Here is a 23,829-nt window from a genome sequence, read left to right as displayed (position 1 = left end):
TTTTCCTAGAATAAATTTGGATCATTCTGCATTCAAATGATCCAACATGTTCTCATCCAGAAGATGAGAATATCCTAATTACAGAAAAGTACAAACTTTCTTGCACTTGGGATGATAATTAGAGGAAAACATTTAAAAAATCAATGATCCTTTTCTACATTATCCTAATTGCCATTCAATAAGATCTTAGAAATCTTGCAGGATTTACTTCTGTTAGTAATTACCTGCAGTCAATCGGGAGGGAACAACAAATGAATGATTACACACTGAGGACTGCCTAACAATTTCTGTGCAGCTTTTGATGTTTACAATTGATTACAGGTGCGTGGGAAATGTTCTGGGAATTCATAGCATTTAAAGTAAATAACCCACGAATGTCAACCAGCTCTACTTTCATTAATGCTGCCTTTGAAGCAGAGGAATGGTGAGTCAAGGTTAGGAGTCACATAAATGGCTTATTCTCTTGGTCTGTTTCTCCATTCCTAAAGTGGGGTACGATCACTGATTTCAAGGGATTTCATAGAGATGAGAGGAGATAATACATGGGAAGTGCCTGGAACATAGTAAAAAGATCACAATGTTAAGTCCCATTTCATCTCCGTGTCCTGCTCCGACTTCAACCTACTGGAAACAGCGGCAAACCTCACCACTCCTGAGCAACAAAGGCCAAATAGACTTGCCACTTCTTTGGATTTGTCTACTGCTTAACCCACAATCACGGGGTGGAGGCAGCGGCTGTGGAAAAGAAATTGTTTTAGTTTAAAATTGAACCACCTCCCTCCTTTCACTTTTACATGACTGCAAACAGAGGTGGCGGCAAACAAAATTTTCATGCAAAGAGTTAAACGCCATGAAAAAGCGAAGATTTAATATTATAAAGAATATGATGTCTCAGTAAGGAGATGGGGAAATAGCGTTTATAATTTGTAGGGCTAGTATTTTTATCATGCCATTCCTACACACTTACAAAGTCACTTTTAAAAATAATACATATTATCTGATTCCCAATACATTTTAGAAGCCCCCCAAATTCCTAAGCCCTCCCGGGGGGTGGGGAGTAGTTCTGTTTTAGAAAACGTTGTTGTCTGGACAACACCTGACAAATCACTTCTCTCTCTCCAAGTTGCTCTCACAACCAAGCACTCAGGACTCACAGCAGCCACTTACTTTCCCACTTGCCTTAGGCTTGCTGGCAGGAGAAATTAATAGAGAGATTTGCCTTCGTTCCCACCTGGCACCCTCCAACTTGAGTAGAGTTCTACCCTGGGAATAAGGGGCACTGCCTATTTTATGAGCTATGAAGATGACCAAGACTCTCAAAGTATAAAGAAAAGGAGAAAGTTTAAGGGGAAGATTTTTTAAGATTCTATGTATTTATTAGAGAGAGACTGAAAACAAGAGAGACCACTAGCAGGGAGGAAAGGGAGAAACAGGCTCCCTGCCGAGCAGGAAGCCCAGACCATGCGGGGCTCCATCCCAGGACCCTGGGATCACGACCTGAGCCCAAGGCAGATGCTTAACCGACGGAGCCACCTAGGATCCCTAAAGGGAAGTCTTTCTATTAAGATTGAGGTTCAACTGGAAATAGTTTTTCAAGAACCCTCTATGTGCCAGCCCTCGCAAGGTGCTGTACTGTATTCTCTCATTTAATTCTTACAATTTAAAAACAAATCCATGACTGTGCATGGAGACCAGAGAGTGGTCATATTAAAGCATCCACCCAGCCCCGTTTCCCTAGGAATTTAAAAGCCAACTCAGGGCAGAATGGCTTTAATGCCCAGACAGCAGCACACAGATGGTCCTTTCCCCCTAACTCGGGAGTCTCAGTCTCTCCTGTGCATAAAAATTACTGTTCAGGCTTGAATATACAAAATGTCTTATGAATAAATTCAGAGCTTCGCTAGGGTTTACTCTCTGCAGTATTTTAACCACTAAAACCTAACCCCTATCGGGGTTGCACCTCCATTTGGATACAGGTGAGGTGCCTCATACAGTGTTTGAACTCGGTCCATGGCTTGCTTTCCATAGGAGAAGTTCATGAGAAGTGTTAAAGGCTTGTCAGAACTACCATTTTATTTTAGCAGGGGGTAATCATGTGAACGCGCACCCTGCAATGGCCCACTGAAGACAGGCCAAAATGGACACATTTGAGCAGAACAAATTCAGATGCCGTTGAAACATTTTTTATTGTTGCTAGATCACTGTTAGCACCATGTGAAGCAATCTTCTGCTACTCTACCCTACCCTGCGGGAAAAAATTAAAAAGGACGCTTATTTTAGAACAGATATGCCTTTAGAAATACATAATCTTGAAAGAAAAGGGCTTTTAACCATAAAATTCACTTAACGTAAAAATCTAAACTGAGTCGGGATGAACTGGATTGGAAACAGTAAAACTGAAGATAGAATTTTGCCTTTCAAAAAAATTTCACGTGGAGAGGTAACCTTATCAATCTTATTTTAGGTGCACAACACCTTAACTAAAAACCATAATCAGCTTGTCTTCACAGTCTGAAGAAAGACACTATTCACCGCTAAGTGACAAAAGTGGTGAGCAAGCACATTTTCCATGCCTTCTTAAAGGGCAATAATTATAAGCATCTGAGACATTCACATTTCTTAGACAGCCCCTATGACATTCTGCCTTCACTCTGGCTCTCTTGCAAACTTTCGTCTGCCTTGCAGCCAGGGTGACCTTTGCAATTTTCTCCCTTGACGATGGTGATAAATTTTAAATATTTACATTAAGTATTTACATTTAATAAATTAAAATTTCAATGCAAAAAAATTAAATGCAATGTAATTGTGCTGTTAGAATCTTTTAGAAAATCACATAGAATCACTGGCATTCTCAAGCTTAAACACTTCAATGGCTACCCTGATATAAAATGAAATCCAATCTTATCATGCCCTTCACCCTCCAGCATGGTCTGGCCTAAGCCTAGCTCTGCATCTGATCTTGTGCCATTCTCTCCCTTGTTCTCTGACTTCTTGCAGTTCCTATACATTGCCAAGCTCCTTCCTCTCTTAGGACCTTTGTATGTGCTGCTCCCTTTGAAAGAACACTCTTCTTCCAACTAGATTCGGGATACTCCTTCAAGTCTCAGGAGGGTGTCACTTCCTCAGAGAGAACTTTCCTGACCCAGTCTAGAGTAATCTCTCTTCTCATGGCATTCTTTTCTTCGGTAATCATATGAACTTAGATAGTTTGGTTTATTGTTTTAATAATGTCAGTCTCTCCCACTGGAATCTAAGAGAAAACTCATGCTCCTTGTTCACCACCACTGAAACCCAGGACATGCCTAAAGATACAAACATCTGTTGAATGAATGGATAAATGGATCCCCACCATGCTCAAATATCATTTCAAGTATACAATACTTGAATACAATACTCCTATTTGTTCAATGCCTATTTACATTTTGACTCCAAAAATCAAAAGGGAGAAGCTGAAACCTCTTCTGTTTCTTTCCAAAATAATCACAACCAAAGAGAAGGCAGAATTTTGAGTACCATGTTAGATCCTTGTTTCCTCTTCTAATCAAGACAGAGTTAATCATCAACATAACAAATGAAATTCCCATAAAAACACATGACCTGTAGCTTGGCCACTGAGTATAAGATGAGGTGGTTAAAATGTTATCAAAATGCCTCAAAGGAACACCCTCTATTCTCAGATCACAAGGAAGTAATTCTTAAAAGGAACTGTTAAGTGAACAGTCCCCAAGATTACGATAATCTTCAAAGTATACAAAATGTATTCCTGTTTTCATGCCATTTGTAACTCTGAATCTATCCTGAACCCAGTGTAAAACAAATGGTACATCACTGAGCTGAACAATGAGCTTTAGTTTGTTGCACTGATGTCCTAACGATTTAATAATCATCAGCAAGAAAATGTTGCTTGAAATCAGTTGCTTATTAAATAGTGACAAATATTTTGCTTTCATAGCACCATTGACCTTCATTTCTTAATACATAAAAAAGCACTATTTTGCCTGGTATTCCATTTTTTCCTTCACTAATAATTAAATGTTCATCAGGGAAAATAAAATTTCTCAGAAGAATCAAAAGTGATGCTTCCTATGTCTGTCCTACTGGACAAAATACAATGCTACTTAAGAATCATCACTATTTGTATTTTATGAAAAGTGATTTGCATGCAAAAACAACACGACGTCTGGTCAGCTCGTCTTCCTTCTCTCTAGACATGGAACAAAGGTGTTATCTCAGCAGACAGAAAAGGAAACAATTTATGTTTTCATGAATTCAGCTCTGCTCAGCAAATTCATTCATTAATTAAAATGAACAAAAAAGGGTATGTTTTGGTCAATCAATTGCCTGAAATCATAGGAGAATTTTGAAATACAAAAGGCTACATGTTTTACTTGGCTGAAACCAGAATGCTCCTCTTTTATCATGATTTAGCAGATATGTCATATGAGGAAAACCTCACAATACTCTGTAGTATTGCAGTAGCTGCTTTCAAAACCAAAGTGAAAGCATTCTTCTGTTTAATGGTTTTATTTTATTTGAAGAGATTGCCTTTGTTCTAGGTGAAGACTCCAACACTAAGCCATACAACTAGAAAGGTTTTTTTTAATAGAAAAAGTAAAGCATTTAATTTCTGCATATAAGACTGCAATTTTATATAAAATGTGATGTGTTTTGAAAGAGTCATGAAATTTCTTAAATGGGCATTTTCAAATATTTAGTTTTGAGGGAAAATAGTTCAAAGAAAAATCACTGTACCTAAATAAAATGTATTTTTAATTTTCCAGTATAGTTAACATACAGTGTTTATTAGTTTCAAGTGTACAATATAGTGATTCAACAATTCTATACATTACTCAGTGCTCATTATGATAAATGCACTCTTAATCCCCTTCACCTATTTCACCCATCCTTCCACCAACCTCTCCTCTGGCAACCATCAGTTTGCTCTCCACAGTTAAAAGTCTGTTTTTTTGTCTTTTTTCCCTGTTCATTTTGTTTTTGTTTTTTAATTCCACATATGAGTAAAATCATGTGGTATTGGTCTTTCTCTGACTGACTTATTTCACTTAGCATTATACCTTCTAGATTCATTCATGCTGCAAATGGCAAGATTTCATTCTTTTTTATGACTAATATTCCATTGTGTGTGTGTACACACACACGTATGTGTATATATATGCATACACATTTTTTTTTAAAAAATATTTTCTGTATATTGATTTCATATCCTGTGACCTTATTGAATTCATTCATTAGTTCTAGTACTTTTTCGGTAGTCTTTAGGGTTTTCTACACGTAGTAACATGTCATCTGCAAATAGTGGAAATTTTACTTCCTCCTTACCAATTTAGATACTTTTATTTATTTTTCTTCTCTGATTGCTATGGCTAGGACTTCTATGCTGTACAAAAGTGATGACAGTAGACATCCTTGTCTCATTCCTGATCTTAGGAGAAAAGCTCTTAATTCTTTCACCACTGAGTATGATGTTAGCTGTCAGTTTTTCATATCAAGTATGTTGAGGTATGTTCCCTCTAAACCAACTTTGTTGAGAGTTTTTATCAATAATGGATGCTGTACTTATTATGAATGTATTTGAGCAGCATTTTCTTGACAAGTATTATTTTACAATAGTGTTTCCCAAGGGGGGGCGATCATGTACCCCAAGGGAAGACCTTTTTGGCTGTCACACCTATAGAGGTGCTACTGGCATCTAAGTGAGCAGAGAGACCAGGGCTGCTGCAAAGCATACTACAGTGTACAAGATAGCCCTTCTTCTCACAATAACCACAGCAAATAGCCAGTCCCAAACATCAACAGTGCTGAGGGAAGATAACCTGCTTCAAAGCAAAACCACTCAAAACATTTTTTTAATTGAGTTTTGAACCCAATGAGCAGTTAAGGTTTTTAAAAAGGAAGATCATTCTAGACAAAATCTGAACGTATAGAGTCATAGTCTGAGAAAACAAAAACACGGCCCCAAATGACACTACTCAGAACAATTAATTTTAAACATATATACAATGGAATATTACTCAGCCATCAAAAAGAACGATTTCTCAACATTTGCTGCAACATGGACGGGACTGGAGGAGATAATGCTAAGTGAAATAAGTCAAGCAGAGAAAGACAATTATCATATGGTTTCACTCATTTATGGAACAGAAGAAGTAGGAGGATTCGTAGGAGAAGAAAGGGAAGAAGAAAGGGGGGGCTAAACAGAAGGGGGAATGAACCATGACAGACTATGGACTCTGGGAAACAAACTGAAGGCTTCAGAGGGGAGGGGGGTGGGGGAATGGGATAGGCTGGTGATGGGTATTAAGGAGGGCACGTATTGCATGGTGCACTGGGTGTTATACGCAAGTAATGAATCATGGAACTTTACATCAAAAACTAGGAATGTACTGTATGGTGACTAACATAATAAAAAAAATTAGGAAAGGATAAAAATAAATAAAAAATAAACATATAAAAGGTATATATGATGTTCTAAATGGACACAATTTTAGCATAATAAGTCTCCACTTATATTCACTTCAAACTTTCATTTTTGTACCTGGTACACAGTAGGTACTCAACAAATATTTGAGGGAAGGAGGAAAGGAAGGATCTATCTTCTTATACCATACCCCAGGATATTTTATAACATTAAACCAAGATAATGGACTACATTAGGTTATTAGACGTCCTCCAAAGTTCTCCCTTCCCAGTGAGCCAGCCAGCCAGAACCATTCCCCAGAACTCTGCTAGGTGTGTCCACAAAAGTTCTCCCCTATGCACATGATGCTGCTTCTCCCTCATTTCCTCTCTTGCCCCCTTTACCATTTCCTCTCTTACCCCTTTACTGACAATTTCAACCATACCAATGAGGCTAATTCCCTAAGGAGAGCAGTAACATAGATATAATCTGGGCTGTTGAATGACTACTTGGCTTTGTAATGGTCCTCCAGTACAGAGGGCTCACCTCCAGAATGGTAGGAGAAATAAACTTCATATTTAATCTATCATACTTTCGGTCTCTTTGTTGCAGCCACTTATACTAGGTAATTCTCTAATTTAATATCCCCTACGGGTACTATAAATGCATTCTATCCAAAGAAATGTTAAACTGGTAATTTTTAAAACTTTCAGTGCAAATAACACAAATCTGTATTATACAGTTACTTTATAGTAACTATAGGTTATGAGGAAGAAATGCCATGTCAATAGTACTATTAATTCTCATTTATCAATCTAAAAGGAAAAAGAAGGCACACAAGAAATCTGGAATTGACTGCCCAAGGAATTCATTGTTTCAGTGATGTAATATTTATGTAAACTCACACTAATGACAGCCAGCTTGACCCTATAAAATGTAAGCTAAAACAAAATTTTGACACCTAAAATTTTATAATTATAGCATTTTCATCTTTTTGCCTTTGTTTCCCTTTGACTAAGGTACTGATAAAAATTCTAGAAAAGGGAAAGAAAGTGAAAGCCAGAAGATTCCACAAACTAAACAATTAGCATCAAATAGATGATCTCTTAACAGAGTGTACATTCAAACTTAGAATATACAATTAAATTTAATTCAAAAGGCTCTGTATCTATCGTAGTTTTCAAAAAATGTGGCTGCTTCTTGAGCACATTCTCAATTAAATTTTACAGTATTTTCTTCTAAACTTCCTTTGCCATATCTATTTAGTCAAAGATTTATTCCTACTTTTTGAGGATGAGGGGGAATCATTGATAGAATTTTTTTTTAAGATTTTATTTATTTATCTGACAGAGAGAGAGACAGCCAGCGAGAGAGGAAACACAAGCAGGGGGAGTGGGAGAGGAAGAAGCAGGCTCCCAGCAGATCAGGGAGCCCGATGCGGGGCCGATCCCAGGACTCTGGGATCATGCCCTGAGGCGAAGGCAGACGCTTAACGACTGAGCCACCCAGGCACCCCCATTGATAGAATATTTCTTATGCAATTAAAACATATTTCAGTTAAGCAGTTCATATTTTCCAAAAATGCTGCACTTTTTAAAATATAATTCCCCCCCAAAAATTAATTTCCTGAATATTACATCTGTTACAAAGCCAACAAGTTTTACCCGGAAATATTTTTACCTTAAACATGAAAATAGTAAATGTACCAAGATATGTATTATAATTTCATAACACCCTCCCCCAATTCATATTTATGAATTGCTCTGAAAGTTTCTTACCATTAATCCAAAGATCTATGCATTTTTTAATGATAACTTGAAAGTCAAAAACACCAGGGTAGAGGGTGCCTGGGTGGCTTAGGTAAGCATCTGACTCTTGATTTTGGCTCAGGTCATGATCTCAGGGTCATGAGACCAATCCCCACATCGGGAGCCACACTGAGCATGGAGCCTGCTTTGGGTTCTCTCTCCCTTCTGCCCAGTCCAGGCCTCCCCCACCAACCACACTGCCACTGGCACTCTCTCCCTCTTTCTCTCAAAAAAGTCAATCAAGGTAGCATAATCAAAAAAGTAAAAAAGCTTGGTCTGAAATATTTTTTTTAAAGATTTATGTGACACCAAGAGAGAGATTGAACAAGAAGGGGGAGGAGCAGGCAGAGGAAGAAGGAGAAGCAGACTCCCTGCTGAGCAGGGAGCCCAATGCAGGGCTTGACCCCAGAATCCTGGGATCATGACCTGAGCCAAAGGCAGACGCTTATCCAACCGAGCCATCCAGGCACTCCTGAAATATCTTTTTATAAAGATTCTAAAATTCTAAAGGATTTAAATGCCTCATAACACAACCATTTCTGAATTTTAATATAGTTCATGGTATAAATTTGCTATCTTTATTTTTGAAAAATAAAATCACTTTTTACATATGAAGTTAAAAAATATTTCCTACCTTCAGAGAAATATTACTTTTAACACTTTTTAAAACAAGGGGTATTTCTCTCACAATTGAATAGCAACATACTGATCATCGATTAGACAGATTTTGAAATTTAATTCAGGAATATGTTTATCTCATAATATGAAATAAAAATAAAGGTTTCACATTCTCTCCCCTTCCCAATTTTTTTAGCCAGTCACTAACTTATATTCTACTAGTAAAGGAGAAGACAACTAAATGACACCTTTCACTAGTGGCGGTGAATGCCCTCGAGGGAGTCAATCAGGAAATGACCACACTGAGTCTATGACAGCTATATGAAAATGGTATCATCTACTCTTAAAACACAATCACCTAAATAAATCAATCACAATCCTCAAGTTTAAAAAATGACAAAAAGCTTTAAGAATCTCCAAACATGGGGGCGCCTGGGTAGCGCAGTTGTTAGGCGGCTGCCTTCGGCTCAGGGCGTGATCCTGGCGTTCCAGGATCGAGTCCCACATCGGGCTCCTCTGCTATGAGCCTGCTTCTTCCTCTCCCACTTCCCCTGCTTGTGTTCCCTCGCTGGCTATCTCTATCTCTGTTGAATAAATAAATAAAATCTTTAAAAAAAAAAATCTCCAAACATACTAAGTTCATGGATGCCACATGTCTACCTGAGATTAAGTCACAGTCTCCCTGGGCTTCTTTCCTTTGTGTTTGTTACGTGGATTTTAATGTATGAACAAAGTAGTCTGGTGTCAGCCAGTGCTCCTCCACAGGGGCAGTACCTTAGACAGTGATGTTACCACAGTGACTGGCACTTAGGGGGCAGGGCTAGAGGTGTGTCCCCCATGCAGGAACTGTCTCAAGTCCCCCTGAACTGTCAAATGTCCCGTTTTCATTCATTTCAGTAGAACCTTCAGTTCAGTAGGACGACCTGAGCTAAAGAGTTACTCCATTTGACACACAGACAAGTTGTTTTAATTTAGTTTTAGCAAACACTGAATTTTCCAGGGACTCCCTTCCCATATTAAGTGTGCACTTTTGTTTGGAACTATACCAAGAGTCATTCACCATCTCAGGAAAAAAAATCACCTCACACCCAGCAAATCCGCTCACCATGTCTGAGTCCCAATACAGCATGCCTGGATCAGGATTCCTTCACAATGACGGCATTCACGGCACTGCGACGGACAGGTGCAAACTGCCACTGATTTTATCCTGTCTTCCACTAGGCGTGCCTGAGCATTTATATCCTGAAATGTGTTTTTTGTTATAAATGACTTTCCTGTTACTTTATATCATAATTAGGGCAGTGTACTGGTTATTTTTAACACAACCTACTTACATAAGCGCTTATCCATAAATTTCACTGCAGGACAGTAAAAGAGTAATACAAAACATATTAAAAAAAAAAAAAAAAAGCAAAACAAAACCAAAAACACGCCACTAGATTCAGAGGGATGCAAACTATTGACCTAGACTATGTAGTAAGGCTCCTTGCAACTCCACCATTCCTTGACTCTATGAAAAACTTTCAGTTTGGCAAGCCCTCATCATTAGCAAGCCTTTAATTCTACTTATATTTGAAAGTATTGCAATTAAGTTAAAAAGAGAAATAAATATGCTTGCTCAGGTGATACATAAAAACACAGACTCTGCTCAAGTCTCACACATTTGTGCAGGTAGTGGGAAATGCCACAGAAGCTGATGCCTTGTACAGCTTTAGCAGAGAGGGACAGAAAAATACCCAAGGTAGAACTGGAGCCTTCATATCCATCTGGTCTCAAGAGCCTACGCTACTGGCCTCACAGGTGACCCTCTTCTCTCCTTGGGCTGAGTGTAATCCGTATTAGTGATCCACTGGCTTAGCATTTCTCGCACAAAGTTCATTTGTTAAGAAAATATACATTGGCAAGCAATGCAAATGTTTCCAGTGTGGAACAAGATAAATCCCTCTCACAACCAAACCGCGCACAAGTCTGCTTAGCAAAGCTTGTCATTCAAAAAGCACCACCTTCAACTTGTTATTGGCTTGCAGATGGTAGAACCCTACTGCCATTCTTCTGAGGCAAACGTTCTCTGTCATCAGACTGAGTGATCATTATCCCCACTGCAATTTCCAGTTTGTGAAAATGAACTATAGCCACCCCTTCCTCACACAACTGGATTCTCAGCACGCCCACCGTCTTCATGATGTCTGACCATCCACCATTGTTATTGCCGCTTTCTCCCACTCTATTAGCGCCCATAGGGGGCAACAATTTGACATCCTTAGATTTTCTTATGTTAAAATAACCTCCTAAGGCAAAGTTTGAGGACATACTTCATGGTGGGGGGAAAAAGAAAACAATCAAGTCCATACTTCATATACAATAAATACAGCCATCCTGGCCAAATGACCAAAAGCCAGGAAACACTTGATTATATACAAAGTATTTAATATCAAAGAAAAAAGAGGGGGAAAAAAACAACACTTGGCTTGGCTAATATACCAAAACAAGCACAAGATTAAGAACCACCAACTATAAAATTGTGCATTAAGAAAACTTAACATTTTTAAAGCAACAGAACTTTGAGGTATTTAAGTAATACATTAGAAGATAATACTTCACAAGTTATGCAAATTTCAAAATTCCTAGAAGATCAGATGAAAAAGTATTAAAACTGTGAGATATATGTAGCTTTTAAGAGAGCTATACACTAGTTTTTAACTCCTACAGGTTTTGGAAAATAAGTCATTTATAATTTACATAGGAAGGAAAAGCTCTATTATCAGCAATATCTCATAATTTTTCCTCCCTGACCTCACATACATATATGACACCAAATTTCCAATTTTCTAAAAACTTATAACCAAATAACCACATGAAACAATACACCTCAAGACGCTAGTTTCCCATACCAAACAATTTAGTCTCAATCCCCATCATTAGACTGACCATCTGACTTCAGTGCTTGGGTTTATAAAGATTATGGGCTGGCATTTGGGGTGAGGGGCACCTTTTAACCAAATGTAACGTTTTAAATCTACATGGTTCAAAATTAAGAAAAGCCGCTTTGCCATTGGCCCTTTGAAAAAAAGGAAACGATACAGCAATGGGACTGGGCCCTAGAAGCTTCTTACCCGCAGGGCCTCGATGACCAGGTCCCTGGCCTCCAGCTCCCCTTCCATCACGCTGAGGAGCATTCGAAGCTCTGATTTACTGAGGGTGTCCACATCAAACTCTTTCTTCTGTAACACAAATATTTAAAGAGCAATGAAAAAGCTATTCATAGGACAATACACATGTCTTAAAGGTATGCAATGGATCGTTTTCTATCTCAGTGGCTCAGCAAATCCCAGAAGCCCAGAGGCCCTGTTCAGCATCAGATAATCTATGCTTAGGCCTTCTAGGAGGGGTAAAAACTGTAGGCCAAAGTCCCAAATCTCTTCATTAAGGAAATATTTTCCCAGCTTGCCTGCACACCTGGATTCAGAATCTCTTCAAATTGTGGCAGAAATTTAAAGTCTCTGGAGTTTCTATCCAAACAGGCCTAGTATATGTTCAGGAAAAGTTGAAGGGGGTAGCAAAGAAAGCACGAGAATGTATTCCTAGAAGGGCCCCAACGTAGAGGCTCCTGGGAGGTTATTATAAATTCCGGGACATCCAATAATAACAGGTCATGTTTATAGAACACTCTGCAGCAGAGGTAACCAGCTGGCAGCCTACAGCCAAATCTGGCCTACAGATGTGTGTAACTTGGGCCACAAAGTGTTTTGTTTTTTTACTCAGCCAGCATTTAAAAAAAAAAAAAAAAAAAAAGATGTCCCCAAAAAATCCAGATCTCTGGTTTCTGAGAGATGCCCAGTTAACCCCAGGTTCACATTCTCACAGAGCAGTAATCTGCAGAACCAAGTAGCAGCAGTCCCTTCAGAAGGAGCATGCTCTTCCCTTTGCTGCCCTGCTCTCCCACCACACACACACACACACACACACACACACACACACACACACACAGGGCAGGCATATGTACTCAAGAGGCCTGGCCCACCACCCACGTTTACTCAACTGGGCCTATGGTCAGGTGAGTCTGGAACCTGCTATGTGGTTATCAAATGCTTTCTTAAGCAATGCCTCTGTAGCTTCTTGCCATTCCGAAGGTTGGCTGAGGCTAGAAAAAGTGAGCTTTCCAGAGACTCAGTTATACCATAAGGTATCAGTCATAAGGATCATGGTCCTCACCCACCACTCTTCCAGTTCTGTTGTCTGCTCTACATTCCTTCTCTGGTAACTGCATCCAATCTCTCCTCTTTAAATCCCATTGAGGTACCACTGATGCCCAATACTTTGTCTCCAACTCTGCCCCCTCCTTTCCTGACAACAAGCTTTAGGAACAGGTCTTCCGGCAGCCATCTTAGAGAAGATCAACTAGAGTGCTCACAGCCCAAGCTTGGGTGAATCCACAGACTGAGCTCCCTCTACACACACTGTCCACAGCACCCTTCTGTGCAGAGATTCATTTGATAAACCCATTACCCTCAGAGGGCAGGGAACACATGTTCATCCCCAAATGCCTCAGAACACCCAACCTCAGAAGCCATTCTTCAGGCCATCCCAGAACATTATTTCACATTTGCATAGCACCCAATGGTTTCCAAAGTATTCGTGAAGAACCAGATCTAATATGTAAGATATAATCTCTATTTTCAGTTAAGAAAACCACAATTCAGAGAAGTTGATAACATACCCACATCATTCAGCCAGGAAGTGACAAAAGTACAACTAAGTGTTATGAGTTGTCTCCGCACTTTACCAACACAGTGACAACATTCTAGAGATGAAAAATAGTGCCATCCTATCAATCTGCTAATAAGAACTAGTTTAGCACCTAGATACCTGACCCTATATTATCCTCATGATGACACAGAAGTAAATATGGCAAGCCCATAAATGATTCCAGGGGCTTTCAAATAGGCATAACCAGAACTGGCTATCTCTTGGTTTCAAAGAAACCTTCTAGAAGGAGATAACAGCACAAAGGGGAAAGAAACCAGAGCTAGCTGGTTCTCCAAAGAAAGATTTTAAAAGGATCTTCCTCTTAAAATTGTTTCTTTTTGCACATACATTAGAGCAGTTATTTGGAAAGGCAGGGGCTCAGGATGGAAAAAGAGAAAAAGAAAAACCTACAGCAAAACCTAAAGGATGTATTTCCAGGATGTCCTTGCTTAGAAAGTTAATATAAGAGATATTCTCTGTTGGGGCGCCTGAGTGGCTTGGTCAGTTGAGCTTGCGACTCTTGGTTTTGGCTCAGGTCTTGATCTCAGGGTCCTGAGATCGAGCCCCACATTGGGCTCTGCACTCCACATGGGGTCTGCTTGAGGATTCTCTCCCTCTGCCTCCCCCCTCACTCACAAGTTCTTGCGCTCTCGTTCCCTCTGTCTCTCTGGAATAAATAAATCTTTCAGGAAAAAAAAAAAAAAACTTGAGATTCCCTGTGATCAGTAAAATCTAATACACCAGCGTCACACGGGTCTTATAATCCAATTGTTCTCAAAGGCGGGCGTACCTAAGAATCACGGAGAGACCTTGTTAACACGTGATGCAGGGCCCCACCTCCGGAGTTTCTGATCCAAGTCTGAGGTGCAGCCTTGAGTCTGCCTTTCTAACAAGCTCCTGTTGGCTTCTGCTCGTCCAACAGCTACACTTGGAGAGGCATTTCTGTATCTTATCTGATCTGTTTTCTCATCTATGTAATATACATCCTAACAATTACCCCACAAAGTTCTTCTGAGCATTAAACAAGAACACATAAATGAAGTAAGTGCTAAATAAAAGCAGTGATTGTTGTTACTCAAGCTGAGAGCACCCAGATGTTTTATGTAGGGAGGAGTGGGCTATTGGCTATAAGCCTATTTCTTTGAAAATCTAGCAGCCTAAGTCCAATAAAAACTCAGTTTATTGACAATGATGAAAGATAGACTCTTTTATCCTGCTTTTTCCTACTAAGATAGGAGAGTAAGCTGCAATTCTTCTGTGCTTTAGAAGGTAATGTTTTATTAATGCTGCTTCTGGTTGTTCTAAAGATTTTAATTAATTGTATATTTTATTGTCCTTGTTTCCCTGAAGCTTCATAAGCAAAGCACTCCATTTTAAATACTAATAAATTATGAAAGACATTGCCAAGATTCTGATTCATATTAGAGTCAGGAGTGCTTGCTCTGGTTCCATCATCATCAACATTACATGTGACCTGCAACCAACACTTCTGTTTTTAATATATCACCATCAATAAAAAGGGAAATTCATTAAAATAAAAACCACCATTATAAGGCTCCTTGCTAATCCACTGATTAGGTTACACAGAATGTTAAAAATAATAATCTATTTCCCATCACAGTGTATTAAGTGATGCACTATTTTAAATATAGAGTTTGTCTGCCTGCCCCTCTCTTTCTCTTTCTCTCTCTCTCTCCGTTTCCCCTATGCTTCTCACCCCTGGGTCCTCACTAAAAACACTACTTCCTGGCCTTCAAGAATATTATAATAATATTTTCAAATTGTCATTCTCCAATGCTTGATGTTTCCATCCACTATTCTGACAAAACAAAGTAATAGAAAGTATATGAAATCATTTTAGAGATCATTCATTTTACAAATAAATTCAAAGCACTTAAGTATTGTTAGAAATATAAAAAAAGCCCAAAAGCAAAAAGCCCAACAAAAAAGTATGTTAGTTTCATATGAAGTGGCATTTATCTGACTTGACACATGGACACGAGTACTCGGATATAGAAAAATTGTTAATGTTTTTTGGTTTAAGAACAAAATAATTGTTCTGAATCTTTTCTTTTTTTAAACCACGTTGAGATGTGATTGACATACAAAATGCTGTACATATTTAATATGTACAACTTGATGAGTTTGAAGAGACAGGAAACCAAGGCCATAATCTAGGCTATAAACAAATCCATTGCCTCCAAGTTTCCTCCTGTGGTTTTTTTTTTTTTTTGATAAATTTTGTATTTTAAAAGGCAAACTAACTTGATAACCTAATTTTCAAAAAAAGAGAGAAGACAGGATAGATCCAAATGCTACTGCTCACATAAAAAATTAGGATCCCTATCAGGACATCCATGAAAACATGACACCCCCACATCCCCAACAACAACAAAATCACAGCAGACATGTTCACACACTGAGCTTTATTATTACCGTACTTGTTTTCCTAAATAAAGAAAAACCCAGATCTCATTTTTAACTGATAGCAAGGCACAAAAAAAAAAAAAAACAGAAAAAACCAGCTAGATTTCAACTCCACAGGCCACCCCTCTGCCTGTCATGTTTGATGGTTGCCAGGAAAAGTACTCCAGGAACAGTGCTTAACACCTAGTTTTAAAAATCTGGCACAGACAGCTTAAACTAATCCAGAGTCTGGTCATCAGAGAGAGAGGCTTCTTTGGGACATAAACATATATACAAAAGAGGAGACATAACCCTAAACTCTTACTGTTCAACACAGCAGTCTTCAACAAGTTCTAAATCACTTGGGGTGATTGTGGGGTGGGTGTGGGGAGGGCATTCTTCCAGATTTTCTTATACAGGCTCAGAGAGAGAGGGAGGGAGAAGAAGACAAAACAGAACCTGGCTGAGTTACGTCGTCTTCAGTTGCCAGAACTAAACATAGGCCAATACCAGTTTCCTCCACTACCACTCCACACCCTCACCTTCAGGTGGGAAAAAAAAAAAAAATCTAAAATACTGGGTTTTATTTAGGGAATTTCAACAGTCACAGCCACACAGGGCCAGAAGATCCTTACCCATACCCTTTTAAGAATTAAAGGGGTCAGAACACTGATGGTTGCCAAAGGGCATTTAAGAGAGATTATACACCACAGTGGCAGAAGTACGCCTCAGACCTTTGCCCAAACTTTCTAGTTATGGTAAAAATCTAGTGACCAAGCACAGAGCCAGACGTGTTCTCTGGCACTTCCCACAGACACCAAGAGCATCTCCTCTGGGAAATCTAGTGGGCTACCTTCCATTTGATCAATGAGTTTACCACATGGGAAGGCGGTGTGGTACCTGAGAAAGCCAATGGGCTAGAAGGACGTTATTTCATCTGTTTGAACCTCAGGTTTCTCAGTGGTAAAACAAGAATGTTGTACTAAGTGATCTCTAAAATCTCCCCCAGCTCCCAAATGTCCTGATTTCACAGACTATGAGGGTAACCGGATTACTGGACTGAGGAAATTTAGGTCATTCCATGAAGCCTTTGAGAAATCGTTGAGGTAAATTGATTTTGCCTCTTTGCTCTGAAGTTACAGAAATGTATTTTCTTCCCAGTCTAATAGTGCATGCTAATAATTAATAAGGCACACTAGAACTTTCTATGTAAGCAAGATTTATGGCTTGGGGATGAATAAGAGGCTGTAAGGATGGGGAAACCAATGAAATTCATCTTAAAATTTCAAGGAGAAAATAAAAAGCTGAAGACTATCATTAACATGAAAAAAAATCCAACTTTCCAGGTACACATAACATTTACAATATTAAAATATGAATTCAGACAATTACATGGATTTTCATGAGGAAAAGTACATTTTCATGCTCTAAAACTATTTCAAATCTCTGACGTTACATCCTCCTTTGAGATTATCCCTCCCGATTTCCTCTAGAAAGAGGGTTACTGACAGGGTTTGCACACCTTTGATTTTGTTCTTCCTAATCCTTTCTCCTCTATTTCGTGGGAATCCTACCTTTCTTCAGGACATAGGATATCCCACTTTCATAGGTCTTTATGGACCCCAGAAATCTTTCCTTCTCTACATTCAGTCTTACAGTCTGCTCTATTACTTCATTTGGCAATTAATCACGTCCTGCCTTGTGTATTTCCTCATATTTTCTATCTTAATGCTCTATTTTTTCACCCCTACTAGAAATGTGAGGACAGTATTAAATATTCACATGATTCTACCTAACATGCATGCCCACCCACGTTTGGTATAAAATGCCTACTTCATGCAGTATGGACACACAAAACATGTAAATCATGTGTAAAGGATACACCTGTCTTACTAAGATACAAAGTTATGGCCCACTCTAAGGCCAACTCAGTAACTGGCCAATTATCTTCATTATTTCAAAAATCATTTAGAGTAATCTAAACTAGGGCCCTTTGGTGTGGGGCTTTAAAGTAACATACTGGGAACTTGGGGTCAGCTCTCCATGGCCTTGCACCTCAAATCAACCCTACTGCCTGAGGTCTTTCATGAAAGACAAGCAACTGAGTATACTGGAAGGAGGCAGAACTGACAAGTAAATAGAATGTCAGGAAGGAAACCTGGTAATGGATATAACTAATTTTAAGTACAAGAAAACTGGAATGAAAAGCAGAAAAGTGGCTCAGGCAGGGGAGACAAGCTCTGATAATTAATTGCGGCTACGTCCCTTTTCCTTCTTTCAGATCTCCTGTCTCCATTTCCTCTTTGGAAAAAGAAAAAGACCACATCTCAGATAAAACAGATGCCTATTTCCATTCTAACTCAGCTTTTCCATGTTCCATCAGCCCTACATGGACATCTCCACATGTGAACCAGCATCCAGATCCAATAACTGTCCTTTAAGATGCTTATCGTGCATTGAATATCAGCTTGATTATCTGTAGGCGGCAAATGACAGCATGCTGATTTTCAAATGAAGAGGCTGAGACGTAGACTGCTAGTTGATATTCTCACAGTTACAAAGCCCTTCTGTGGAAGAACTTGGGCCTTTGGAATCATCTTTTTGCCTTTTCAATGAAATAAAGCGTCAGAAGCAAATCATTTACGAAGTATTCATTCTGCATAGCGATGTTAACTTAGTTATACTGCATTTACTGTAATAACCTTTTAATTCCATCCTTAATCTACTTGGTTATTTACTAACAATTTCAAGAGCAATTTTTTTTCCTAAAAATCAGGATTTCTACATGCGTGGCATCATCTTGTGCAAAGCATTAATAATATGATTTCATTATATTTGTACAAGTTACTTATAAAAGATGAACGCATTTTTAAAAATCCTTTGATTTCAATGTCATCATCATCATCTTTCTCATACCTGTTCTCCATTTTTTTTTTAACCTAATGTCTAAGAGAAAAGACAAGTTTCCTTTTCCATGTTATACAAGTCGTGCACAGGAGTCCCAATAGAGAAGAATACAATTGAGCGCATTCAAATAGTCTTTTCTAAAACAACACTCAGATGTGTTTAGGTGGCAAAGTATATGGCGGCAGAAGGGAGGGAAACTGCTCCACCTTTCCTAGGCACATTTAAAGTTGAATTCTAGTCCCAGATCTCTGGGCATTTGCAGACTATTCCAAAGCCTTGCCTGTCTTCCTGTCTAATCTTTCCTTTTATTCCATTTTCCTGTTTCCAAGCTTCCTTCCATTTCTGCCTTGACCCCCCTCAATCATCCCCTCCCCCCACACCCTAGTGGGTGATTTGACCTTGACTCTATTATAGGAAGAATTCAGGATGGGAGGGATGCAGTTACCATTCCCAGCCTCAGCCATTATTCTGAAGAAAGACAATGTAAAGGGAAAACTAACAGCGTTGGAAATTAACTTTTTAAAAAACCTGTGAATCTGAAATGTCACTGAAATGTCCAACCAGCTTGGAAAGAGATAATATACAAATACAAAAAAAGACTGGAAAAAAAAAATCAGAAAATCAGGGTCATCTTTCAGAAACAATAAAAGCTCTGTAGCATCTATAATGTTAATTACTACAAATCATAGCCCAATAATTTCATTACAATCTAGTAACGCACAAAGTAAATTTCTCAATCAGCTAAACAACAATAAGTATTATGACACAACTTCTTGGTGAGTGTTCATTTTCTTCATTCCATATTGGTGAAACACCTACCATGTATTTGCCTGGCACAGTGCTTAACCTTTGCTTTCTTTCAGAAACAAAACCCACACAGCTTTTCTTGAAGGAGGCTGCTCTCTTCCACCTCCAGCCTTGCTGTCCATAAGATCAACAACAGATATTTGTAAATGGCTGAATAAGTACTCAGTTTGAAACATTTTCTCACCTCATAAAGTTACATGAAACACAAGAGGATAGAACCAACTGGCAATCTAGCCTAGGCATGGATTGAATCACAGAGAAGACAAATGTTTTTCTCTAAACAAAATTGCTCCTGTGAGAAATTTAACAGCAACGATACCAAGAACGACATAGTAAAAAAACAGGCACAGAAATATAATTATTTAAGAAGAAAAAAGAGTGAAAAGTGTCATGTTGAAAAGCATCAGTTATACTCTAATCATGGGGGAATATTTCAGTCTATTTCCTCAACTACTCATCTATTTTTCTAAAGCACACTGTTGAGACTGAAGTTGAAACTTCTATACTTATCTTGGAAAGCCCCTCACGTGTGCCCCAGGTCACCTTTAAGGAATCCTAAGAACCAGCCACACACATGGCATACAGCTTCCTGCAGTCTCCACTTCCAAGTCCTCCTTCCATCTCAAGGCCCAACTCAAATGCCATCCTTCTGTGCAATGTTTCCAGGTCCTTCCACTAGGGATCCTTTCCATGACTCTTCTTCCCCAGACTCCTAATATAAATTATTTGCGCCTTTCATGACATCATCACGTCTGATTTGATTCCGTGGTATTTATCAGTATCCACCATTGGAATGGGATGTGTTACTTTTTATGGCAGCAAAGATGTTACTCGTGACGCCACCATCTTGGTAAGTGGGTGGTAAGGTGTTAAATCTAAATTATTCCCTACATAAAAATTATGCTGTGAAACTTTGAATATTCTATGGCTGCCATATAACTATGGTTGTTTTAAGAAAGCTTAGCAAAATTGGCTAAGAAAGTGCTTTTCTTTGCATTTACATTCAATATTGCCACCTGGAAACAAAAATTTCCGAGGTACCAGCTGCTAATTTGTTTAATATTCCTGTTGTGCATTTAATAAAAGAACTGTCCAAGTTTTTTTGTCATTATCACCATGACAACAAAAATTTATATCTACTTTTTGCATATTAGTTGCTCCAGAAAAGTCCAGAATGACAAGAATGTTGGTCAGCTTCCCAAACACAGCTCTAAAGAGATCTCCATTTTCCTTTCACTCTTAAATTCTTTGGTGACAATAAAAAAGCAGGAAGATTTCTGTTTTCCATACTGCCTTATCCATTAGGAGTTATTTTCAGAGTAGAAATAGCAATCTAGCCTATAAAAGTCATCACATTTGGCTAAGGCTCTGAAAATAACCCAGGTCTCTCAGCATGGTTCACGGCAAAGACTATTAATATGATCCTATTGAATAATGTAGCTGTTACCCAGCTTTACACTTGGGATGCTTTCAGGATTTAAACAGCTAAGGACAAGGATCACAAACTAAATTTAAAACACTCCACTGAAAAGCACATTAAGCTGAAAACTATAAATTAAACTTGTCTCTAAGCAACAATCTAAATAGTCAAAACTTAGTGAAAACACTCACTTTCAAAAATAGCCTACTGCTTTGGAGTCTCCATTGGCTCATGACTGCCAAATGTACATATAAAAATGCATAATATGTAAACTAATTTGATATGAAATAAATCTCTAAAATGCAAAAATTATTCCCTAAAAATTAAAAAAAATTTAAGTCCTCAGTTGCCATGAACCCAAAATGCATAAAAATGTCTTAGATTTTTAATCATTAGATAAGAAGCAGTTATAATGACAAATATTCTTCAACCTAACTTTAAAAATCAGGCTATAAGTGGCTGATACAGGAGGACCATACCTTACAAAGTGAAAAGTAAAATGCCCAGTTTACTGCATAATAAGCCATCATCAGCATTTTACTAAAAAGTTATTTTAAAAAATTATTAGATTAAGCATCGTTATTGCATCCTCCAAGAATTCTACAGAAGTAACAAGGAGTTTTACTTTCACAGATTTTTCCATGGCTATCATTAACCAGGGTGAAATTATAAAATCCCCACCTATACGCAGTGAAAAATCAGACTCCTGAAAATTTTCAACAGCAGAAAGGGAACAAGGACCTTGTTAACACAAAAATCTGTCTGGCATCCAAGATTCTGTTTGCAATCTAACCAAATAAAACTATAGATCAGCTACAGACCATTAATCAGATGTTTGTGTTTGGTTTAATTGTCAGGTGATTAAAGACTGAGGATAATAGAAAGAAGGCCGTTCCAGGTCAATTAAACAAATTCAACCTTCCTGGGAAACAAACACACACACCCCTACCTCTTTTTCCTGACTTCCCTCCCTTTAGCACCTCCTGGGGATGAAGGTACCCAATCACTTCTTCCCAGAGAGGTTTGTGTTGTCTTAGTAGCGAGCTTTACTGCATTTCACAAAAGGGAACTGATTCACTGCATCACAAGTGAGCAGGTTTCATTTGAAATCTTAAGTTCACGTTTTCCATGCAAAGAATGAAAAATCAGTTTTCCTAAAAGTTTCAAATTAAAACTTGTACGTTTCACAAGTGGAAATCAGTAGTCCCCCTCCTCCGTTTTTCTTTTCCTGCCCAGGTTCGGCTCAGCTCAAGTAGCTTCCTCCCCCTCCACATCTCTCCTCTCCCTCTCCAGAAAGCCCTACGTCCAAACAACAGGGAAGAAGTTCAAACAGCCCAGATTATTGACACCTGGCCCTGCCCTCTGCTGCTCGTGCACCGACTCTGTTTAGGGAAGAACTGAGGGGCGTCCATGCTCTTCTCAGTCCACACCACCCGGAATCTCCCGCTAGAGCAGCGGGATCGCGCCAAGGGTGGGAGGCGTTCCCAGGGTTGCCTTTCTTTGCAGATCCTTGCAGCTCCTGTAAAGCTGCTTCTCAACTCCGAAAACGTTTCCACCCAGGAAATGTGGGTCCAGCCCTCCCCCCGACGTAGGGGCTGGAAACCACCATTCGGTCTCTGTGCACAGGGATAATTGTGGGGCCGAAAGTGGGGCCAGCGTTGGATAGAAGCTCATTAGGCTTCTAGATCTCAGCGAAGAACAATGTGTGGACACCAGGTGCTGAATCTCCACCTCGCCCGGGCACCTTCTAGGGAAGAACGAGGACACCCTCCCACCCCGGCCCCCCATCACCAAGTGATGGGGTAGCAGGCAGCTAGCAGGCAAAGCGCCGACGCTCAGCGGGGGGCAGCAGCGCCCAAAGCCGGACGCCGCGCCTCTCTCAAGGGGCCTCAGGCACACAAACACACACACAATGGGCATCCCCACACCTGCCTGGCGATGACCCGTCTCCCGCTGGCTGTTTTCCTGGGTCCGCTGAGAGATGCCAGGCAACCCCGAGACACGCGCCCACCACCACGCGCGCAGCTAAAGGCGAACAATGGGGGGTCAAGTTCGCCTCGAAACACACGCCAGCCCCCGCCCCTGACCAAACCCCACAGCAGCTGAAGGAGTGGGCATAGGGTCGCATAGGACACACGCAGGGAGCCCCGAGAACCGGGCGGACCGGGACTGCTTCCCGCGGGGCTGGGAAAGGACTGGAGGGATCCCGAGCGCAGGCGGCCGCCTCACCCGCCTCGACCCGGGCTCAGCCGTGAGGCACCGCAAGGAGGGGGGACCCGGGGAGAGGTTCCCCAGGGGAGGGGGCACCCCAGGGAGCCCGGGCTTGCGGAGCGCACCGGGGCGCAAGCCGGGTCCAGCCCGAACCCCAGCCCGCGTCTACACTCTCCCCGCGCCCACCCCGGGACCTCGGTTACCGCCGCCTCCGCCGTGGCCCCCGCCGCGTCCTCTGGGGCGCGGGAGAAGTCGGGCTCGCAGCTCGCGCCGTCCGTCGCCATCTTCCTGCTCTAGCGGATCCGAATGCGAGCTCGGAGCGGCGGCTCGGGGTTCAGCCCTCTCGGCGCGGGCGGCGCTTAACCCGCTGCGGTCCGGGGACGCGGGCGCTCGCAGCCCGGCGGCCGTCGCCGCCGCTGCCGCCGCGCTCCCTCCTCCCTTCGCCGCCGCCCCCGCTGCCTTAACCCGCTGCGCGCCGGAGCGCCGCC

At 40.3% G+C, this 23,829-nt stretch overlaps 1 protein-coding gene across 2 annotated transcripts in view; it reads right to left on the bottom strand.

Annotated features, from left to right (window-relative positions):
* CTTNBP2 (cortactin binding protein 2) overlaps positions 1 to 23,783 on the bottom strand; it is a 146,001-nt gene extending 122,218 nt beyond the window's left edge. Inside the window, exons 1-2 of one of the 2 annotated variants that reach the window (XM_045792778.2) lie at positions 23,545 to 23,783; positions 11,958 to 12,065 (exon numbers count right to left, since the gene is read on the bottom strand). In XM_045792778.2, the coding sequence (XP_045648734.2) occupies positions 11,958 to 12,065; positions 23,545 to 23,625 (189 nt within the window). In that variant the 5' untranslated portion in view covers positions 23,626 to 23,783. The remainder of the gene's footprint in view (positions 1 to 11,957; positions 12,066 to 23,544) is intronic. The other variant, XM_045792777.2, reaches the window with a different exon arrangement.
* Positions 23,784 to 23,829: the final 46 nt, after the last annotated feature.

Source organism: Ursus americanus, chromosome 3 (genome assembly GCF_024610735.1).
Source record: "Ursus americanus isolate L20-20 chromosome 3, mUrsAme1.1.p, whole genome shotgun sequence".
Lineage (NCBI taxonomy): Eukaryota > Metazoa > Chordata > Mammalia > Carnivora > Ursidae > Ursus > Ursus americanus.
The sequence above is the reverse complement of the archived record's forward strand: the minus strand, read 5'-3'. Positions and strand labels throughout refer to the sequence as shown.